Source organism: Peromyscus eremicus, chromosome 2 (assembly GCF_949786415.1).
Source record: "Peromyscus eremicus chromosome 2, PerEre_H2_v1, whole genome shotgun sequence".
NCBI lineage: Eukaryota > Metazoa > Chordata > Mammalia > Rodentia > Cricetidae > Peromyscus > Peromyscus eremicus.
Window position 1 is genome coordinate 144,653,559 of NC_081417.1, and position 23,893 is coordinate 144,677,451.

Here is a 23,893-nt window from a genome sequence, read left to right on the forward strand (position 1 = left end):
AACAGGACTAGGACTAGGGAGCTGGCTCAGTGGGTAAAGTGCTCGCTACACAAGCATAAAGACCACGTTCAGATCCTCAGCACCCCTGAAGAAGCCAAGCACAGGAGTGAATGTCTATAACCTCAATGCTGGGGAAGCAAAGACAGCCACCCAGCAAGAAACTTATTTCTATATTACGCCCAGCAAGAGGTTAACAACAATAATAAAACATTCACAACAACGCATTGTAAGTTAAGGGAATGTCTCTTTCTCTCAAAATGTGGTGTTTTCCATTTCGTATTTTCAGATAGGAGTTGACTGTTGGTACCTAAAACTTCAGAAAGAAAAACCATAGACAAGAAGGGGAACTACTAGGACTGGAGAAGTGACTAAGAGCACCGGGTTCAATCCCCAGCATCCACACGGTAGCTCACAGCATCCTCAGGGTTTGAGGGAAGAAGTGAATCAAGGGAAGGAAGTACACCTTCCATCCAAATGAACAAGTTCCAGTCTAGGAGACTATTCACTCATCCAGCAACTCACTTCTCAATCTTTTTACATGAAACAACCCTTCAAGGCTGGCGATGTAGCGCTAAGCCCAAAGACCTGAGGGTTCAAGCTCAGCAAGGCATAACACAGGACGAGGAGGGGCTGTAACATGCCTGCAAGTCCAGCACTCGGGAAGGCTGGAGAGGAGGAGGAGCTGCACTCCAAATTATCTTAAGCTACAGAGCTGAGGCCAGCCTGGCCCACATTAACACCCTGTCTCAACACTAGCAAACAAATGCAGCTCCTAAACAGACAAACTCTTCAGTGTGTCCTTTCCTGTGAACCATTTAGAATATGAGAATCCTGAACCTTTCTACACAGAGTCTAATTTTTTTCTCTGACCATACCATTGCCACCCAAGATGGTAGGTGTATCTGCTTACCTTTACTTCCTTCCTGTGTGTACCTAGACAGCACGTGTGTGTGCGTCAGTGTCGTGTCTGTCATCTAGCACCCTTCACTATCTTCATCCTGCTCAGTCTCAAATTTCCAGCAGCAAAGCTTAGAAACCAGAAGAATTGCTGGGCAGTGGTGGGACAAGCCTTTAATTCCAGCACTCAGGAGGCAGAGGCAGGCAGATCCAGATCTCTGAGTTCAAGGTCTGCTCTGAGTTCAAGGTCTGCCTGATCTACAGAGTGAGTTCCAGGACAGTTAGGCCTACAAAGAGGAAACTTTTGTCTTGAAACAAAAACAAAAGCAAAAAAAAAAAAAAAAAAAAACAACCAGCAGCACACAAATTAGACACCAAGAGGGCTGTCCAGTCCAAGTCCGAAGCCACCTACTTTCAGCCTGTTTTCCCAGAGGAATTTGTTCAATTGCTCCTTCCAGGAAAGGAGTCTGACAGTACAGCCAATAGTTTCAACAGGGGCAATAGTAGGCACTCTAAGTGGTTGGGTGTTTTTTGTTTTGTTTTGTTTGGGGGGGGGGGTTTCGAGACAGGGTTTCTCTGTGTAGCTTGGCGCCTTTCCTGGATCTCATTCTGTAGACCAGACTGGCCTCGAACTCACAGAGATCCGCCTGCCTCTGCCTCCCGAGTGCTGGGATTACAGGCGCACTCCACCACCACCTGCCTAAGTGTTTTTAATTAAATGTATGAAAGCATTTTTTGGGTTGTCCCAGACTCTTTATAATGCTACTGACATTTATTACAGAGGAGCAAAGTGCCAAACGCCCTCCAGTGCAGCTCCACACAGAGAAGAAGGTCCTCACCCACCACAGCAGAGTAATTTACAACCATGGAACTTAACCCTTTAGCAACCAAGAACACACAAGTTAGAACTGACCAGTACTGACCCTAACAGTTAAACAGTACAAAGACATCTGCTAGCCGAGGAGAACATAGCATTTTATTTTAAGCAATAGTTGGAATCAGGCCTGGTGGCTCATGTGTAAGGCAAGAGGACTGCTCTGAGTTTGAGACCAGCCAGTGTAAGATCTAATCTCAAACAACACACACACACACACACACACACACACACACACACACACACACACACACACACACTGTTGTAAGATAATCTACCAAGCAGGGCGGTGGTGGTGCACATCTTTAATTCCAGTACTCGGGAAGCAGAGGCAGGCGGATCTCTGTGAGTTCAAGGCCAGCCTGGGCTACAGAGTGAGTTCCAGGAAAGGCTCCAAAGCCACACAGAGAAACCCCATCTCAAAAAAAACAAAAAACAGGGCTGGAGAGATGGCTCAGAGGTTAAGAGCACTGCTTGCTCTTCCGAAGGTCCTGAGTTCAATTCCCAGCAACCACATGGTGGCTCACAACCATCTATAATGAGATCTGGCGCCCTCTTCTGGCCTGCAGGGATATGTGCAGACAGAACACTGTATACATAATAAATAAATAAATCTTTAAAAAAAAAAAAACCCAAAAAACAAGGATAATCTACCAAAGTTATTTTTTTCCCTCTAGTGAATTTATTATAAGTACAGCCATACTGATATCTGTTATTATTTACTTGTAATTTCTTCCTCACTACAAAGTATCTGCAGAGGCAGGGAATACAGGCCCTATCTTCACAGCACACTGTTTGACAGTGGTGCAGCTCAGTAAATACCTGGTGATTGATGAAAGTGGACTAGCACATAGTGGGTACTCGTGAGTTAAATATTTTGCTAAGACTTTTTATGCTGGCAAAACCTCAATTATTACACACTTAATCTAGGTGCTATTTCAACAAGCACAATAGACAATTAAATAAGGAATTTAAAAGTACAGTCTTTAGCCGGGCAGTAGGGGCGCATAACTTTAATCCCAGCACTCGGGAAGCAGTCAGGCGGATCTTTGTGAGTTCGTGGTCAGCCCAGGCTACAGAGTAAGTTCCAGGAAAGGCGCAAAGCTACACAGAGAAACCCTGTCTCAAAAAACCAAAACAAACAAACAAAAAAGTAGTTAAAAAAAACAAAAGGTACAGTCTTTGTCACTCACACAAAGTGACATGACTTAATACCAAAACAAGGCACTTGCACAGGTGATGTGACCTGAGAGAGGAAAGGTGGGGACTTCCTCCCACTGCATCCTCTAGTGCATCTGACTAGGGAAGGAGGGACACTGGTGTGGGTGAGCCCACAAGCTTGGCCGAGTGCAGTTTTCTTGGTTTTTCTGCTGTTCTTCCGTGTCGTCTTATCACTGTGTGACACAACACAAAAGGAATGGAGGAGGTAAGGCCATGGAACTGACATGGCTGCGTCCCCTGGAGCACAAGGCTCTGCCCAGCTCTTCAGATTGGTTTGACATGCTCCTCCAGATCCAGCATCTGGTCTGCAGACAGTATTCAAAACCAACTAAACAAGTAAAGACAGAACCTACCCCTTTCTCCTGTAAAGGCACAGGTTGCGCGCGCGTGTACATACACATACATACACACACACACACACACACACACACACACACACACACGTAACAAAATTAAAGATACTAAATCTAAGTGCACAGTTTTTTCTCTTGTCAAAGTTTTTCCTCCTACACTAAAAAGGGTGGGTATCTGCAGCACATCACTGAAGAGTGGAACTAAATTTACATACAGACATGTAAAACAAGTGTTATACTATCCTTTGACAAAAGCAGCAGCAATACCACTCAGTTTATTTCACTAATTCCTAGAAGTATCTTGGGCTACTCCCCTAAAGAGCCAATTTTTCAGTGAGACCCACTCAAGTCTGCTGACCCCACAACAGACACAATAACAGAAGTTAAAGAAGGGCTAGCCTTAGGATGTCAGCCTTAGTCCAGGTGCACCCAAATCCTAGGAGTTAAGGTCAGCAATTTGCAGACTGGTAAGTCATATAGTCTAGCAAATTCTCCACTTCCTTTCAAAGCTTCCAAGGTATATTGTTATCAAACTCTTCAGCCACCGTTCAAAGGAGCATGTGCACAGAACTCTGCTTCAAGATTCTCACCAAAAAGATGAAACATTTTTAGAGGTACACTGTTTCCTTTGCCCTCTGGCCAGTTGATCATGTTGAGATGGATACTTGGTATACTAAACCACCAGGAAAATCTAGTCAGCATCTTACCCTCTTCCATCTCCTTCTCCTCTGTCTCCTTCCTAGTCCCCTTTGGCTCACACTCTCGTCAGAGAGTATCTTATTTCAAGGCACTAAGAATGTCCTTTACTGTATGTGTCTGGGCGGGTGAGCCCAACTACTTCAATCTTGCTTTATTTTAAACCCCAAAGTCACCATGAACCCACTGTTGGTAGCCTGAGGTTTTCTGTTGAGCTTTAGAGAAGTCAGTTCCAGTGTGTACCAGAGAGCAAGGACTGACCTCACAGAGTGAAAGGCAAACAGGAATGTCACGAAGCTGTCCTGTGCCAACTGAGCCCGAAGAGTAGGGAAGGCTAAGCCCAAAAGAATGAAATGAGAAAGTACTAACCATTTGGGCACTTCTGATTATTACTTAGACAAAGGTAGCTCCTGTCTTTAATTATCCAGGCCTTTAGAACAGAGGTAAGTGGTAAGACATTAGGGTCTTCTCAGAAATGTCTTGGAAAGTGGTACTAACTGCATCTCCAAGCCTTGGACCAGCTCTAGCATGAGAAAGTTACTGGAGCATCATGTGTTTTATATTCTACTAAGTAAGATACCAAATGAGGGGATGAAAGGAAGTGGAGGGGTGTAGAGAAAGAAAACCAAGAGCAGGAGGGTGGTAAATGAGTTAGAAACACATGCGCACAACACTGAACCCCCTATTAAAAGTATTCCTCGTATGTACAAACGTCAATTCACAGGTCAAACTACCAGCCTTCTGGAAACCACTGACCTGTCCTAGTTGGGTTTTAATGATACATTTCCCAGGCAGCAAGGAAAAGGTGGTCTGTTTCTAAAAGAAAGGACATACACATTCTACTTGAGATTTTCAGAAAGCGCATGTGAATTAGAACACTGGTTCTCTACTAGGTATTTGAACTATTAATGTTTACTAACTGACCATTTCTGCCATTTTCATTATATTGCCAAGGATAATCTTGAATAATAAGAATTCTTTATAGAAATGGAGACAGGTCTCTTGAGTAACATAATTTACACAACTAGACAGGTCTCAGCTCAAAGATACACTCAGACAGGGTTCACCCACTTCAGTGACGGGATAACTTGCTAGGATTCTACTTTGCTGGAACTTCAAAAGGGACACAAGGGGGGAAAAAAACTTAGGCTGGTCACTAGTTGGATATGAGGGAGAGAGGGAAGTTACTGAGAAAGATCACCACATTCCTCTTCTCAGATCAGGTAGCCATCACAGGCAGAAGAACATAACATGTATTTAATTAGTGTTGAAATACTGGTCTTTTTTTTTTTTGAGATAGGATCTCACATAGCTGAGGCTGGATTTGAACTCCTGATCCTCTTGCCTCCATCTCCCAAGTGCTGGGATTAGATATGTCGTATTCAGAGACTGTCAGACAGACATATCCAGAAATGGTCTTCTCTACCTTCCTCCAACTCCCATGACCACAGACACTGATTACGGCCATGTCACCTCATTGTAGAACTAGGAAAAGGAAAACCAGCAAGAGGCCAGTCTTAAACAGAAACTGGACAGGTGGTGGTGGCGCACACCTTTAATCCCAGCACTCAGGAGGCAGAGGCAGGCGGATCTCAGTGAGTTCAAGGCTAGGCTGGTCTAAAAGTGAGTTCCAGGACAGCCAGGACTGCTACACAGAGAAACCCTGTCTCGAAAAACATAAATAAATAAATAAATAAATAAATAAATAAATAAATAAATAAATAAATAAACAAACAAACAAACAAACAGAAACTGGGTGCCATCCCATTAGAGTTCATCATCATCTATTTTCTACATGGACTAAATGTTTGGTTATCCCTGAAGTGCCAATGCTGAAGTCCTCACCCCTAATGGAATGGTTTTAGAATGTGGGGCCTTGGGTAGTAATTGGGTTTACCTTGGAATGGCAGATCCCCATACAGGGATCAGGACTCTTTAACGACATGTGAGGCCCTAGTTAGAAGATGCTAAGACTACAAGCAAGGTTGAGGCCAGCTTGATCTACAGAGTGAGTTCCAGAACAGCCAGGGCTACACAAAGAAACCCTGTCTGGAAAAAACAGAAAAGACCACAAGCAAGAGACTTCACCTAGAATCAAATCTGCTGACATCTTAACCTGGCACTTCTACACTCTAGAACTGACTTGTTGCTTAAGCTGCACAATCTACAAAGTTTTGTTATTTAGTAGCCCATGAGGCTAACACAACTTCAAGCACTTTGACAGTCTTTTCTCTATCCAGTAACCCTTTGATCACAGAAGACAGATGTATCTGAAACATTCATCTACAGTATAATTAGAAGCACCTCAGGCAATTCGGATATGCCCTGAAGTATAGTTGAGTGTAAATGCACAATGCAGTCCTTTTCAAATTCGAGTGTCCATTAGGACAATCTAAAGAACCTGTTACAGTATACTGTGGAGTTCTGGATTTGGGGTTTCAATTTCTACACAAGGCCGTACAGGTAGACTCTTAAACTAGGTCAAAATTTGGGTTTTTCAGGAAGATATGGCGACATGTCCCTCAGGAGGCTATAACATAACAAGACCCTGCCTCAAAAAGAAAGAAAAAAGGCTGCAGCAAGATGCTTCATAGAGTTAAGTACTGGCCATGCAGGCCTGACAACCAGTTTGATTCTGAGAACTCAAATGAAAGAAGGGAATCAGCATCACAAGGTTGTTCTCTGACAATGTCACACATCTGCACCCACACACGGTACATACATAGTAAAAAGATGTTTGAAGAAGTAGTTGTTTGGTTGGTTGGTTGGTTGGTTGGTTGGTTTTTCAAGACAGGGTCTCTCTGTGTAGCCCTGGCTACAAACTCATTCTATATATAGACCAAGCTGGCCTCGAACTCAGAGATCCACCTGGCTCTGCCTCCGGAGTGCTGGGATTAAAGGTGTACACCACCATCGTCTTTAATCCCAGCACTCGGGAAGCAGAAATAGATGGATCTCTTTTGAGTTCAAGGCCAGCCTAGTCCACAGAGTGAGATCCAGGACAGGCACCAAAACGACACAGAGAAACCTTGTCTCGAAAAACAAAAACAAAAACAAAAAAAAAAAAGGTGTGCACCACCAACTTTTTAAAAAAGAATGTCCATAACCTAGTAGTACTTTCACTCAGCTTTAACACGGATTCCAACCTACAAAGTAGAGTTTTTTCATCATGTAGTTTAGAATAGAGTAAGAGAATAGCTGATGTAAAGCCACACAGCCTAAAGAAAGTTTAAAACTGGCCTTAGAGCCGACTCTCCTGTCAAACTGTAGGTGGCACTTAACCGTGTGTGTTTGCTGTGCCCAGGTGGCAGATTAAGACAGCAATGCCCTCCTCTCTAACTGGCACTCCAAGTTTCTGAAAAGTAATTATCCTTAAGTATTTCCATAATGCAAGTCACTCAGACAAAAGTTATTCCATCTTAACCCAAATCCCATGCCCAGTCTCAAATGTATCTCCTGATAACGGGCTCAAACAACCAAACACTGCCAGTTCTCTCCCCAGGAATAACAAGACAGCAGTAAATCAAGTGCCATAATCATTTATGAGAAACCAGAATAATTAAACTTTAAATGGAGAAAACGGACAGGGCCAACATCTAGGTATGATGTCACAGTAACCAAAAGCTATTCAGTCTTTTATTTCATTTGGAGTTTCCATCAAGGCTGAAGAGACTGCTCAGTGGTTATGAGCATTCCCTGATCTTCTGGAAGACCCAGGTTCGGTTCCCAACACCCATATCAGGCAGCTCACAACTACCTGAAACTTCACCTCCAGGATATCCAAAACACTCTTTTGGCCTCTGCAGGTACCCACACACATGTGGCAGACCTTCAAACACAGACATATACAAACAAATAAAAATAACAAATTTTTAAAAAAGTTCTAGGCAAACACAAAAATAATATCTAAGTAGTCCTGGTTCATAAGTAATTTATTTTGGGAACACAAAATTAGTATTTTAGAAGGCGATGGCTCAGTGATAAGAGTACTTGTCTAGCATCAAGAGATGCTAGATTTAATTCCTAGTACCTTAAAAAATAAATACCTCCAGAGCTATGGCTCTTAACAAACCTTGATTCACCCCCAACTTAACCTTATACTAACTATTACCCCAAAGATGTTTTATAATTCTATTTCCATGACCGGATACCAAGAGGAATAACAGAATCTATCTCTCCCAGGATTTTGAAGAGTAAATGAGGAAATTCATGAGAATCAAACATAATGCTTACTCAGCACAAACCAGGTCCACAGTACACAGTAGCTGTCCTGAATACTCACTTTCAGCATGCTAGCTCGAACTTCAAAGTCAAGATCTCAGTAAAGATCCTGGCCCTGAGCAATGGACAAACTGTTCCCTAAGTCCGTTAGGATAGTTTTCTTTGGCAGCCTAGATTCCTAAACAGGTAAACGTTGGAAGCCAAAGCATAACTCATCTAAACTGGATGATAAAAAGTTTCAGGCTTGCGGGGCGGTGGTGGCGCAAGCCTTTAATCCCAGCACTTGGGAGGCAGAGGCAGGTGGATCTCTGTGAGTTCGAGGCCAGCCTGGTCTACAAAGCGAGTTCCAGGAAAGGCGCAAAGCTACACAGAGAAACTCTATCTCGAAAACAAAACAAAACAAAAAAAAGTTTCAGGCTTGCCAGGCAATGGTGGCCCATGCCTTTAATCCCAGCACTCAGGAGGCAGAGGCAGGCAAATCTCTGAGTTCGAGGCCAGCCTGGTCTACAGAGTGAGTTCCAGGACATTCAGGGCTACACAGATAAACCTTGTCTCGAAAAAAACAAAAAACAAACAAAAAAGAGTTTCAGGCGCTGGACTAATGTGGAGCCAGCCTGTGAATTCCACAGCCTCAGGATCAGAACAGAATGCTGTCCAAAGGGCAGAGAGAAGCCATTTGTATCTGCCAAAAAAGACATGGCCATCTCTGCCTAGGTAACCTGCTTGCTAAGGACAGAAGAAAGCTTTATGTCCACTTCAGAGAAGTTGGAGATCACTGGGTAAAAGCTCCCAAAGAATGTACCCCAAACATGCAGCCTTTAGTCTTCTCTCACATAGCCAAATTCATACTGTTCTTAAAGTCAAAGTCCACCAGACTTAAGTCAGTTGAGAGTAAACAGGCAGACCCAAATGCACTCTTGCTGGGAAACCTCTGTAAGCAAGCCCGCTGTGAGCTCAAGAAAAAAAGGACGCAAAACAAAATCAAGCACACAGCAAATGGGTTTTTTAAATAAGTGATATCACACCGACCCCTCACACTCCCCGCTGCCATCACACTGGTGCTAGATCTTTGGAGGTGGGGGCGGGGTGGGGTCTTTTTAATGGAGATAAACAAGCAAGCTGAAAGCTAACAGGTTTAAAAACCTTGGCTGCTGGTGATGAGCCACAGAAAATCATGCATGTGCCAGTGCCAAGGGAAAAGGAAATCTAATATCTAACATTGCAGACTTGGGAACATAGAAGCAACAAAGCCATAAGGACACCCAAATGCAAAGGCTGGGGACTGGGGGGCGGGGGGCTGCAATTCAAGTAGTGCACTCTGGGCCTGCAGAGCACACAGTCCAATACCCAAAGCCCCTTAGTATTTTGTATCAACATAACTTCCTGGAGGACAACAAAAATCTGTCCTGGATTACTGGGTGATTTCTAATATGCACCATAACCAACACTAAGTCAACATTTAGGGATGGAATTTCCCACTGCAGCTTGCTGGAATGCATTCTTGGCATCAGGCTTCTTCCTATTCCAGTCCACCCTTAGAATATGCAGAAGCCACTGGGAAATACTCAACCTGTCCAAAGACACTCTCACTGACATGCACAAGTGACCAACAAACTCCCTCAGGTATCGCCTTCACATGCAATTTAAACAACAAAACAACAAAACGTTCCCCCATTTCAATGGGGGACGGACAATGAAGTCAATGTTTACCCTAGCTTGATTCCTCTCAAATGCAGGACTCCATGATTATGCGTGCTTACTGCTCCTGAAGAATGCAGAAGACTGGGCTTCAGTTCCAGAAACCCACAAAGCAGCTCACAACTACCTGTTACTCCAGTATCAGGGTTCCTGTGCCCTCTTCTGAACTCAGTGGGCTTTGGCATGGCATGAAGCACATACATACACTCAGATACATACACATAAAGCAAATAGTTAAGATACAATAAAATGTGGGATTAAGGAGTTCATCTTTAAGTCCTGTACACCTACTATCCAGGACAGATGAACTATGTATATGATGCCTAGTGTTGAATTACTCAAAATTCACTTTCCCAAATGCAAAAACCCAAGGCAAAAAAGAAGCTGGAAGAGGTATTTCTAAATTAGAATCTGTATTCCATACTTGCAGGGCTGACAGGATGGCTCAGTAGGTAAAGTTGTTTGCTTAATGAAAAGCCTAACAAACTACACACACACACACACACACACACACACACACACACACACACACACACACACACAGAGACGGAGAGAGAGCAGCATACACGCTCAATGTAAAGGTGGGGGAAACAGGTTATCAACTCCACAAGGTAAACTATCCTCTGACCTCTACACTCCAAGGCAATTTCACACACACACACACACACACACACACACACACACACACAGAGTCTTAAAGATCTGCACTTCCATACTGGTGCAGGATAGCCTATCTACTTCCAGGAGGAAGCATTTTTGTATTGTAATGGCTTGGCATTGGACACACAATTCACACTTGGTTAGTAAGCATACACTGATGGTCCTTAACAAGTGTCAGGTCCAAACACAAAGACCAGTAGGTAAGACAAATCACAATCATTGCATTTCAGAGACTCCATAAGGAATAATCGTGTTTGTAGCACTAGGTTTCTTGGCCATAGTCAATCTATAAACGGTATTAAAGGCCATTTCTCTGAACAGACTATGGCAAACTGTATACATCCATCAACCCATCAACCAATATAAGGTCTAAAGCAACTGAGTTTGAGCACAATTCCCACCTCTTCAGAAATAATAGCGGTCTAAGAGTCCTAACGGGTACTGCATGACTAGAGAAATGGCCCAGTGGTTCAGAACGCTTCCTGTTCTTCCAGGACCCAAATTCAGTTCCCAGCACTCACACTGGTTGACTTACAACCACCTGTAACTCCAACTCAAGAGATCCAACCTCCTCTCTGGCACCTGAACCCGTGACATTTACTCACCCAAATAAATGTAATAATAATACTAACTTTCTTAGTATTATTTCATCAGCTAACTATGGCTTACCACCAAACCTGAACCACCATGACTATAGGGCTGTCCAGAATACACAACTCTGAAGTTGTCAAGACCTTCCAAATGCAGAGTTACTACAAATAAATCCCCAAACTGGTCTAGAACTTAGCAGATCCTAACAGAGCGGTGCACCGGAACCACTAAGGTGGTGCAGCCATTCCTTCAGGAATCTGACGGTTAGTATGCCATCTCAAGGTCACTATAACACTAAGGTAACTACAGGTCCGGGAATGACTAGATAGTTTGGATTCTATAAAGCCCATGGAATTAGAAATCATTATGGATAAAAGGCAAGTTAATATTTTAACTTTTCTCCTTTTAAATATTTAGTTTGTCAAATGCTACACATCTGAACAGCTACTCCTGAGTACGCCTGCTCAACTCTGATTGCTCTTCACCCCCGGTTCCCTTCAGCCAGTATACTTGCTTTAGGTCACAGCCACAGTAAAACCACTTTGCCAAGTTTTCTGGATGTGTGTGTATCCAGCCCAAGATAACTAAATTCTTTAAAGCAGATACTGACTCTATCTTTTCTAAGGGGTGGGGTGGGGTTGAAACAGTCTACCTGTGTACCCTAGACTGGCTTGAAATTTAAAGCCATTCTCCTGCCTCAAGCCTTCCAAATCCCAAACCCCAAGTGCTGAGATTACAAGCATATGCCATCACACCTGGCTCTGCCCTTTCTATCTAGTACCTAGTCAGTGTAAGTGCTCAGGCCCATTTCTCAGGCCACTGGAGTCTCCAGATCTCCTAACCTAGAGATTACGCTCTCTGAAATCAGAATGAAGTTTTAATAGCTTGCCATCTTTGTAGTGGGAAAGGCCTTAACAATATCAGGTGACCAAAGTCAGTGTCATCCAAGTTTCTTTCTTTTTTCTTAATTTTGCTTTAAAACACCATGATAGCCTTTTTTAACAGAGCTGAACCTAAAAATTATTATCAGGACCATAATTACATTCACACTCCCTGCTATTATCTAAGCTAAATCAAGCAGGCTCTCACAGAACACTGATCTAAAAAAACAAAAACAAAAACAAACAAAAAAAAACAAACAAAAAACTCTTCTTGTACAGTAACTGGTATCAGTCAGTGAATTTAGGTGTGTTTTTTTTGGGGGGGGAGGGGTTGGGTGTACTAGTAGTGGTGAGACAAAGTCTCACTATGTAGCCCTGGCTGGCCTGGAACTCACTACGTAGACCAGGCTAGCCCCAAAGTCAGAGATCTGCCTGCCTCTGCCTCCGGAGTTTTAGGATTAAAGGTGTGGTACACCACACCTGGATGGGTGGATCTTAAAAGTCACTGACAAAATTATTCTGGCCATTTCAAAGCTACCAAGTCAGATTCTTCTTTCTTTTTTTCTTTCTTTCTTTCTTTCTTTCTTTCTTTCTTTCTTTCTTTCTTTCTTTCTTCCTTCCTTTCTTTTCTGAGACAGGGTTTTTCTGCGTAGCACTGGCTGTCCTGGAGCTCGATTTGTAGACCAAGCTGGCCTTGAATTCATAGAGATCTGCATGCCTCTGCCTCCCAAGTGCTGGGACTAAAAGCATAGGCCACCACACCTGGCTCAGATACTTCTTTCACCACAAAAAGAATATATCACCGAAGGAACAAATCCAGAAATATTAATCTAAAATAACAATTTCTAAAATCTACCCATCTAATCCTTGAAACACAATCTAGTGGACTGATTGACCCAGAACTGGGAGATGAGAATTTTAGCATGTGCATTGCAGAGAAGTCTTGCAAAACTGTATAAACCAGCCAGGCCCTTCAGCAAGTAGGTTTATAACGCACAGCTGAACAAGAGTAAGGCTGACGCTGAACCTTCTCTATCTTTCTCCTTTCTGCTATTCTAGAAATGTAAATCCAATCCAACAAGACCTCATGCCAAACTACAAATCCTTCTCCAAAGGAACAAGGTTTCAACTCAAAGTCTCCTAAGCCAAGCTTTTGGAACACATTTATCACACTGCTGAAACTTGGTGGTTCTTTCCAAACTTCTGTTGGCTTTCTCTGTGTAACTGCAACTGACTTTTAACAAGGTCTCGTGTCTTCAACTTATCATGAAGTCAACCACAGGTTCCCTTCCAGGGTGGCATCTTCTACTTGGTAATTCTCAAAGAACTACCTCTCCCAATTCTCCATCCTGCACGCCCTGACCCACAGCACCGCCTTCTTCCTGGCCCCCTTTTCAGCAGGCTATTTTATTCTACCTCATGAGGCAACCAGCATTATCTTTGCCTGAAAACTGTTTATTAATTTGCCTGTCAAACATTCTATAGAGCCGTTTACATCTTACTACAGAAACCTCCTGGGTACATATTGACAGCTCAGCAAGTATTTACACAAAGCTCTGAAACATTTGGTTGCTTCCGAGGAAGAAGCTGTGTGTCGAGTCGAGACTCAAACACCTTTTCTTCTGCCGTTTTTCCTCCTCTGTAGAAGCAAGCTTCCTTCTAGCACAGCTCCAATATACGCAGAAATCACACTTCTTCACTACTAGACCACCAAGATGAGACACTCAGTGTGCTGGGGAAAAGCACGTCCAGGGCGACATACAGCAAGTCACACCGCGTAGTTCCTTAAACCAGGGTAGAGGAATATAAACAACCTAAAGAATTTGCCGCCTAACACTTAGTTTCTCCTGTTCCCGGCTCAGGAACTTTTGTTTCTCTCAGCAAAACTCACAGGGCAAGTCCAGGCACTCAGCTTGCAACCAACTGCCCAAACCAGACCCAGACCTGCCCCAACGCTGAGCGTCTGAAGAGCTAAATGCTACCTCTCCCTCTCTCCCTCCCTCCCTCCCCACCCACCCACCTCACAGCAGTGTGCAGATGTTAAATTGTATCAATCCCTACTTCCCATCCCACCCCAGGGGCTGGCCTCCTGGGGACCCTGAAGAAACTATCTCCAGGTTTGAATGAAGTCTGCCTACTACTTCATTACCTTCACTGTTTTCAAACCTCCAGCCAGGTGAAATGACTAATGACCAACAGATTAACAGTTTTGAGACAAGTTGTTTCTTTGTAGCACTCAACTTCTCTGAGCCTGTCCCTGCAAATCCCGGGAGATAACCTTGAGTTCCTTAAACCTGGGTGAAGAAAGATAGCTTAAAAATACCACTGAAATCAGGCCCAAACCTTAACTCCCAAGAAGATTGAGAGTTTGAAAGCCAATCTGAGCTACACTTCAAGACCCAACCTCTCTCCCTCTCTCCTCTCTCTGTCTCTCCGTCTCTGTCTCTCTCTCCCTCTGTGTGTCTCTCACCCATGCACACCAGGTAGGTGGAGGGTCACTGAAGGAGGAACATGTCTACTATGGAAGACTATGGAAGAAATGAACGAGTTTCAACACAGAGCAAGATTATTTGGTCCACCAGCTTCATTTAACCAAAAATGCAAATGACTTGCCCTGAGTCAGTTTCATGAGGAACCCAAGCCTCCCTCACTCCTGAGCTACAGGCTCTCGAACCCTTCACCAGTAGGCAACACAACTCGGCGTGCAGTTAAGGACCAATCTAAACAAACAAACCGAAGAACAAGCAGAGATAAAAGCTGGGTGGATTCAGAATTTCTTTCAGAGGCCCAGGGATCACAGTTCACTGGAAGGATACTAGCCAGTATCAATTTATTCTGTTGTTTTTTATTTTTATTCAATTTATTTTATTGTTTGTTGTGAGACAGAGTCTGCCTATGCAGCTCTGGCTATCTCGAAAATCACAGAAATATTCATGGTCCCTTAGCCTCCCTTACTGGGATTAGAGACATGTGCTACCAGACTATTTTTTTTCTCCCTTGATACAGGGTTTCTCCCTAGGAAGTCCAGGCTGACCTGGAATTCACTATGTAACCTAGGTTCACCTTAAATTTAAGATCTTCCTGCCTCAGCCTTAGGAGTGCTGGGAATACAGACGTCAACCATTCCTGGTTCTTGAATACCATTTTTAAATATATCTGAATGTGCCACTGCTTCTAAAACTTAGAGGTTTAAAGCAAACCAATACAATCTTTTGGGGGTGGATAGGAAAGGACTCAGGCCAGTACTTTGTTAGCCTACTGCCACATTTCTAACCTGCTCACCAGCTGCTGTGAGATGTCTACTGTAGCTGACATCACACCTGTACAAATCGATCCAACATATGAAGGTGATAGCAGGTCCTGGGGGTGGGAGGGATGGACCTTCAACTAAAGAAAGTCCTTATACAGATCAATACGGAAGTAATCTACCTCACTGCTTCCTCCCTCTCTCCTCACATCGCTCTCCCAACTCCCACCACCCACAACCGTGAACAGGGGAGAAACACGAAGTCTCCACTGCTGTATTTTCCTGTGATTTCCTTGTCCTTCCAAAGAGAGAACTCCCAGTTGTTGTGTATTCGAGCCAGCCCAGAATATCTGCCACATACCCTGACAATAAATCCAGGATTCCTGTATCTGTTTCCCAGAAGTTTGGAATACCAGCTCATAATGTCCAGCCATGCTTCTACAGAGAAATCCAGAACTATTTACTGTAGCTCTACTTGGTTTGGTAAATGGGGTCTCTGTGGCTCAAGTCAGCCTCAAATTCCCAATCCCTCTCATCCCTCTCCCTCCACCTCATAAATACATGCGCCACCACACCAAGCTATAGTTCACTTTTACTATGATAAACTAGTATTACTCAAGGTATACTGCTAAAAGTGACCTAAGTAAAAAGCTTCACATAAACTCACTCACACAGGTAACCTAAACCCATGTCGTCAGTACCATATAACCTCTGGGATGATCCTAGTTCCTACAACAAAAATCACATACTAGTCTTACTTCTCAAAAGCAAAGTCAAATAGCATCACTTTATTTAATCATCTGGTGGGAAAAAATATTCTTTTGTTGTTTTGCTTTTTTGAGACAGGGTCTCATTGTACAGCTGACCAGCCTAGAACACACTATGTAGACCAGGCTGGCCTTGAACTCACAGAGTTCCACCTGCTTTTGTCTCCCAAGAGCCACCACATCTAACTCTAAAAAATAGTCTTTAAACTATGACTGGGTTGGGGAAAGAATGTGCTTCCTTAAGAATATTTAGGGGACCAGGCAGTGGTGACGCACCCCTTTAATCCCAGCACTAAGGAGGCAGAGGCAGGTAGAGCTCTGAGATCCAGGACAGGCACCAAAACTACGCAGAGAAACCCTGTCTTGAAAACAACGACAAACAAAGAATATTTAGGGACTAGGGATATAGCTCAGCTGTCAGAGTGCTTACCTAGCGTGTGTGAAGTCTGGGTTTAACTCCCAGCCCTACATTAAAAACCCAGCCTAGGGCTGTAGAGACAGGTAGATAGATGATGGCTCAGCAGTGAAGAGCACTTACTGTGTGTGCTCTTAAGGAAGGACCTGGGTTCGGTTCCCAGCACCCACAGACAGCTTACAACTGTCTGTACCTCCAGTTCCAGGGCATCAGACATCTATCTAGTGCACATAAACTCATGTACACAAACACATTCACATAAATTTTTAAAATTCTACAACAGAACAAACAGGCCTGGTGGCACATGCATATATAGATCCTAGAACTTCAGGGGTGGAGGGCAAGATGATCAACGAACAGGTCAAAGTTATCCTTGAGTTCAAAACCAACCTGAGACTTCAAAAGGCAGGACAGGTTTATCCTCAAGTAAGGAGTAGAATCTCAGAGCCAAACCTAGAGCCCTAGGGACTAGAGACTATTGGACTCGTAGACACACCTGAGACTTACAAAACTCAAGCTGTACTAGCTCTTCCACAAGGTACTGCTCTCCAGAACTGAAATGAAATTGAATAAGAAATCTATTTTGTGAATGCTGGGGCCTGGTGGTGATAAAAGAGAATTAAAAAAAAAAAAAATCCATCCAACAGCAGCAAACATAGGATTCTAAATAAGGACTGTATCCACACTCTTATTATGTGCCCTGGACAGAACATATGCCTAGTACCTAGACACATAGGGAATGCTCGATTATTTAATAACCAAAACCAGAAATTACCACAAAAGTTGATTAAAAAATAAACAAATAGAACATAGCTCCTGCCTGTAATCCTAGCACTTGGGAGGCAGAGACAGGAGAATCAGGAGTTCAAAATCAACCTAAGCCACGTATACACTGTAAGTTCCACAACATCCTAGGGTACACGAGACCCTGACATGAAACAAACAAAACTCACTGTTTTTAATGAGCCTTGACACCCATCCCCAATTATTTCTTCTAATAGTTCTCAAGAAAGGAAATTTTCTTAGTCAAAATAAAACAAAGCGAGGGAAAGCGGACATACATCACAGAATGACTGGGGAGACATGTGCATACGGTCTGAGGAAAAACTTGAGTATGTCCCTGTTCTCACACAGATGAAGGTCACTGGGGAGGCCTGCAGCCTCACAGGAGAGCTGCCTCAGAAAGCTGTTTTCAAAGTTCCCAGTCAACAGAGGAGCACAAAAGTAGTTCTAGGATGGGAGAGGTACAGGAAGTCACTGTTCTTCCAAGTGAACAAAACCTAGCACAAAGATACAACTGCTGGGAAGGGGAACCTGAGGACGTTTCTCCCCTCTTTGAAAATACCATGTCCAAAGGGGCAAGACAGTCCTGACCAAAGCACCCAGGAAGAGACAGCAAGGTAAAATAAATAAAACAAAATGTACAAAAAGGTACCAAAAGTGGCAATCATAAGTGTCATTGTAGGTCACATCTTTACACCCTAAAAGATAAAAGGGAAAAAAGAAAAAAGACACATAACTTAAAATACAAAAAAAAAAAAAAAAATTGGCCAATCTCTATTTTAGAGCTCTAAAATGACCAGTGACAAAACAAATATTCCAGGAACAAGTCATAAATTTCTTAAAATGAGCCTTTGGAGACAATCCCTCTCTAAATCTGGAAGACATCAGCATCTCTTTCAATTGAGCTGGTCTTCCAAAAGTTCAATTAACAAAAGAAAAGTGTTAACAAGATTCAACATGTAAACAAAGAAAGACACAAGCCTTGCTTAAAAGGGAACTCTTGATCCTAATATCGAATTCCGCCAGAAAGCTCTTAAGCAAAAAAAAATTAACAAAAACCATCTTCTTCCCCTATAGATCCCACATTTGCCATTCAATAAAAAGGCCAGTAAAATAATTTCAGTTCTGTAAAGTGGAACAGTGTCAAAATTACTCAAGACAAATGTATCCTCAGAGCCATCAAAGAACTCATTTATATCATCAGGAAAGTCACAAAACCAAAACAAACAGCAAACCCATTGTAGAGGAAAACTCAGCTACTGTTCCAACAACACAGAATCTATTTCAGACTGCATAAAACATAACAAGCAAAATAAATCCAAGGTACAAGCAAAATGCCATCGCCTCCTCTTTTGTTTCAGGCACAATGTAACAAGGGCAGCCTGTCTGGGGCTCTGCTCCTGCTGATACAGTATTGCTGCTTACACCTCCCTCCTCAAGGTCACAGCCAATTTCAGCTCTGGAATAAAAGGCGGATAGTGGCAGCGATGGTTTGGGTTATCACTGGCAGAAAAGCAGAGTGTAAAAGTTTATGAGCTCATCAGGATTGTTGTACCATTACATCAGAGGCAATTATAAATGGCCAAGAGCAGAAGATGGGGAGCCAATCAGATCACAGATAGGATGTCAACCTAAGACCAACTGTCTCCTGGCTTTGACAGAAGGATTTTACCTCCATAATTCAAATCCCAAACCAAAGCAATCTGCACTTACTACTCCAATCACTCAGCTGTTTACCAGCACTTCCAGAGAGAAGCCCAGGCCACTGGGCCGGCAGAGACTAAGACAAGAGGGGGCCCGGGCGGCCCAGGGCGAACCACAGTCGGCCTCCAGCGGCCCCCGAGCAGGCCCCAGCTCTCCCCCGAGGTCCCCCGAGCCCTAGGGGCCACTCTTTAAAAGCACATATTAGGGGACGGCCCGGAGGAAGGCGAGGGGGGCACAGAGGAGCGGCAGGTGAGCAAGGAAATGTTGCCTCTCTCTCCCGGGCTCCTGACACTGCCTACACCCCTAGCCTGAACCCCCCAGCACCCCCTCACCCGGGCCGGGCCCTTCCAGGCCCACTTTGCTCCGCACCCCCCTGGAGACCCCCAGAGTTCGAAAGGACGAGCGGAGAGGGAGAAACCGGACAGGCCACCTCTGGAGAAGCCCCACACAAAGGCTGATCGAGGCAAGGAGAGGAAGGCAGCCAGGCAGCCATTTTAAGAGACAAGAGCCAGACAATGGCAGCTCCCCGGCAGTGGGGGCCCAGGCCCGAGGGGAGCCCGGGGCCGGGGGCCTGCTCCCCGCGGCCGCCACCACCACCCCCACCCCACCCCCGGGCCCCGCTCGCCCCAGCCCCCTCCCCGGCTCAGCTGTGTACCTGAGGGGTCCGGGCGAGCGGCTGCCCCCCGCCGCCGCTGCTCCCGGGGCTCATGGGCGCGTGGTGGCTCCTTTGTTGGGCCCCTCCCGAGGCGGCCGCCGCCGCCGCCGCCGCCGCCGCCGCTGCCGCCGCCGCAGCCCCCCAGCACTGCGAGGCCATGTCCGCCGGGCCCTTGCCCGCGCCCCCGTCCTGGGGCCCGCCGCCGTAGTCGCCCCCGGGGTAGCCCTGGTAGCCCCGGGCCGAGCTGGGCGACGTGAGCAGTTGGTTGAGGGTGGGGGTGGCGGTGGGCTGGGGAGTTCCCCCGCCGGCCGCTGAGGGGCCGCCTCCCCCCATGGCCCCGAAGCGCTGCTGCTGCTGCTGCTGCTGCTGCTGCTGCTGCTGCTGCTGCTGCTGCTGAGCGAAGGACGAAGACGACGAGGAGGCAGAGGCGCTGGAGGAGGGAGGCGGCTTGGAGCCGGCCGCCACCGCCGCGCCGGAGCCCGGAGTGCCGCCTCTCGGGGAGCTCAGCGCGTAGGCCTGGGGGGGCGGGGGGTAGGCGCTGCGGTTGGGGTAGTAGGAGTTGTACTGGTGGTTGGGGAAGCCGTGGTCGTGCGAGTTCTGCTGGGGCCCGGCGTAGGGCTCCAGGCCCCCGCCGCCGCCGCCGCCGCCGCCGCTCTGCAGCGCTGCCAGGCCAGGGCTTTGTTGTCCGCCATGTTGTTGGTGGAAGACGGCGGCCGCCGCGGCGGCGACGGCGGACGGGCTCCGGCCGTAGGGCTGCCCGAAGCCGTAGGCGGGGGGCGGCAGGGCGGCCGCAGCCGAGTGAGGAGGCGCCCCCACCCCGTCGCTGCTGCCGCCGCCGCCGCCGCCGGGCGGCTCCGGGAGGTTATTGTTCAGGGCGGGCCTAGGGCCCGCGTTCCCGTTCGAGTTCTTCAGGTCCGGCTCCGCGCCGGGCCCGCCGCCGCCGCCGCTGCCGGCTCCGCCGCCGCCGCCGCCGCCACCCCCATTGCTCTCGGCCCCGTCCTGCAGCTCCTTTCCCAGCGGCTGCGGCGGCCCCACAGCGGGGCCCTCGCTTTCCTGCCCGGCGGCTGCCTTCATCTCCCCGCGCTCGGCCGCCGCCGCCGCCGCCGCCTCGCCCCCCGCCTCCTCCCGCTGTTGCTGCTCGGCTTTCTTCAGCTCCGAGGGCGGCGGCGGCGGGTTGCCCAGGCTGCTGGCGGCGGCGGGGGCGACCTGCGCGGCCATGATCCCCGCTGTCGCGTCCGCGGAGAGACCCGGCCCTGTCTTCGTCTTCTCCCCCCTCCCACCCCGCCCCGGGGCCGAGTCCCCCCGGGCTGCCCTCCCCACCCGCCCGGGCGGGCCTCGCGGGGCTCCGCTGCTGCGCTGCGCTCGCTCCTCTCCCCCCCGCCCCGCCGGCTCAGGCTCCGGGCTGGCGGCGGAGGAGGAGGAGGCGGCGGCGGCGGCGGCAGCGGCCGAGGCGCCGGCGGCTCAGCTGCTCCCGGCTCTGGAGGCTCGGGACCCGGCTCTCCCGGCTCATTCCCCCCAAGCCCTTGCCTGGGAATGAGGGGGGCGGTGGAGGCTCCGCTCCCCAGGGCCTGGCCCCGCTGTGACTCTCCGCTTTCTGCTGCCGGAGAAAGGAGGAGGGAGGGAGGGAGGGAGGCGAGGGGGAGGGGGCGGGCAGGGAGGGAGGGAGCGGGGGGGAGGGGGGACCCGGGACGGGCGGGCTGGAGGGCGCGCGGCAGCGGACGGGGCGCCGGGAGGCAGAGTAGGAGCGCGGCTCCGGCGGGCGCCCCGCCTCGCCTCCCCGGCCGCGGCTCGGGCCGAGGCTGCTGCGCGGCGGCGGCGGCGGCGGCGGCGGCGGGCGGGCGGGCGGGCGAGCGGGCGAGCGAGCGGGCGGGCGGGCGGCGGGACTGAGCGGCTAGAGCGCCCCACTCTCCTCCGAGTCCCCCTCACTCCGACACGAGGCTCAGCACTGCCATTTTACCCAGCGCCGTCGCGGCCGCCCGAAAAACCCGGAGTGGAGCGCGGAGCGGGCGCAGGCCGTGGAACGGACTCGCTCCCTTCCCCTCACAAAGGAGGAGGGGAGAGAACGAGCCGCGGCGGCGGCGGCGGCGGCGGCGGCAAGCCCTCAGCCTCTTTCGCTCGGCAGCGCCGCCGCCGAAGGCTTCGGGGAAAACCCGGGCCGGAGCCGGCGCCTCCGGAGCCCGCGCCGCCGTCCCCGGCCTGGCCTGTCCCCTCCCGGCCGCCCCGAAGGGAGCGGGCCGCGTGAACTTTACCCGCGCCTGCAAAATTGGCCTGAGCCCGAAACCGCGGCCGCCGCGGCCCGCGCCTGACCCCCTGGCACCGGGCCTGGGCTCTTGGCTGCGACTTAGCACCTCTCCAGCACTTTCTTCAAAGCCCTCTGCAGACCTGCCCCGGGAGCCGGCCGAGAGCCCCGCTTCCCCCCGCTGGCCAGCCCCAGAGGAGCACTGACCATTGTCCCAACTCTCCCTTCTCCCGGCCCTGCCCTCATTAGCCCGCCCCGACAAGGCCCCCGGGGCACGAGGTCTGGATTATCCCCATTTTACCGACAGACAGAAGGGAGGGGACTGCCCAGGTCACCTAAAGTCAGAGGGCAGGAGAGTGTGGCTACAAAAAAGTGGAGTCACCGAAGCTGCATCGTGTCTACTTAGTCAGAGAAAAGGAGGGGAAAAAGGAGAACACTTGAGCTGTGAGCAAATGCAACAATGGGATCAGTGTCAGAAGGGGTTCGAAATCAACGCGGGCGTCTCACCACGCCGCTTAAAATGGTGGCTCCTGCTGCTTGGGGGGCCTGAGACAGTCCTCCAGGAGCACCAGGCTCCATTAGCCCTTCCTAGGGGGACTTAGCTCACAATGGCCGGTAGCCCCGGTCTCGGAAGGCAGTACCTTGAAGACTGTAAACAGCCCACAGAAGAGGCTCCAGGGACTGGCACGACCTGCGTGCTCCAGAACCACTGCGGGGAGGGATGCAGAAAGTGGGAACCATTCTCTCCTTGGGAGAAAAGGCAGCGCCTAGCAGGTCCCAGGGAAAACGGATGCCCCTCAGATCTTTGTCTCGCCAAGGTGTAAAGACTCCTTGAAGTCTACCAGAGACCCTGAGGCCAGGTTTATCTGAAAGGATCAAGGCATTCACGGGAGAGCTCAGAGCGGTCCTGATCTGCAGGCCTCACCAAACCCCACAGCAGCCTTGTCTTCTCGGGCAGGCTCGGAATGCTCCGACATGGCAAGCTAGCAAAAACCAGAGGGCATTCCAGCTTCTCACCAGGCCCGAGGCTGCCTTGGGAAAGGCCAGGGCCAGCATCACTGACAAAGGCCTCTTTGCCTCTCAGACTTTACGGACGGGAGACTTGGGGCCACAGGCCATGATCTTAGAACTTCTGGATTCCGCAAGCCCCTGGAGTTCTGACCACGTTTCGGGTCAACATAAACAATCCTCCCCCAGGAAAGATCAAGAACCTCCTACACAACCCTTCCTGGTGATCGGGGATGCCTGAGCCCCAGTGCTTCCCATCCCCCAACCAAGAGCCCAACGAACCTGCCCGGGTGACGGGACTGGCTGGTGTGGACCAGTGCCCGCTTTTCATTCGGTCCTCAGGAGCAACAACTCCACTGGAGCATTAGGTCCTAGAAACCAAATTATAGGCTGCCTCATAAATGGAGCTTTGCTATTTAATCAACTGCCTCGGAGCTGCCAAAGAGTCCTGAGTCCCGCACACAAATGAGGAATTTTTTACATGCAATTACCCTGCCATTTTCCTCAGAGCTGGGGTGTAATGGGAAACCTGGAGCCCAGTGAAAATCTGGAAGCCAGGATGGATTTGTCTTCAAGGAAAGTCCACATGGCCTTCTTCCATGGCCGTGAATGTGAAAAGCGCCAAAATCCCTTTCCCTACACGTGGTCACGCTGTTTTGAAAACAGTCACCATTTTAATCTGGCAATGAGGCAAAGTGCACAAGAATGTATCCACCTGGGCCGGGAGAGGTGGTGTGTTTCCTCCCTACTTTTTTTCTTCTTTTTTTTTTTAAATCTCAAGCCCTTCGCGTCTCTTCCACTCAGAGCGCTACGACATCAACCTCGGCACGGCTGGGCCGAGGAACTTTCTTAGAAACTGGTCCATCCGCTCTCCCCAGGGGCACGGGGGCCGACCGGGGAGGGGGAGGGGAGCGGCGGGCACGTGGCTGGCCCGAGCGCCGAGACCCCGATCGGGGCCGGGGGTCCTCCCCGCGGTGGGTAGT

General features: G+C 48.3%; 1 protein-coding gene across 2 annotated transcripts in view; it reads right to left on the minus strand.

Annotated features, from left to right (window-relative positions):
* Window positions 1-20,919, minus strand: part of Arid1a (AT-rich interaction domain 1A) — a 79,823-nt gene extending 58,904 nt beyond the window's left edge. For both annotated transcript variants that reach the window (XM_059255136.1, XM_059255135.1), the window contains exon 1: window positions 19,664-20,919. In XM_059255136.1, the coding sequence (XP_059111119.1) occupies window positions 19,664-20,881 (1,218 nt within the window). In that variant the 5' untranslated portion in view covers window positions 20,882-20,919. The remainder of the gene's footprint in view (window positions 1-19,663) is intronic.
* Window positions 20,920-23,893: the final 2,974 nt, after the last annotated feature.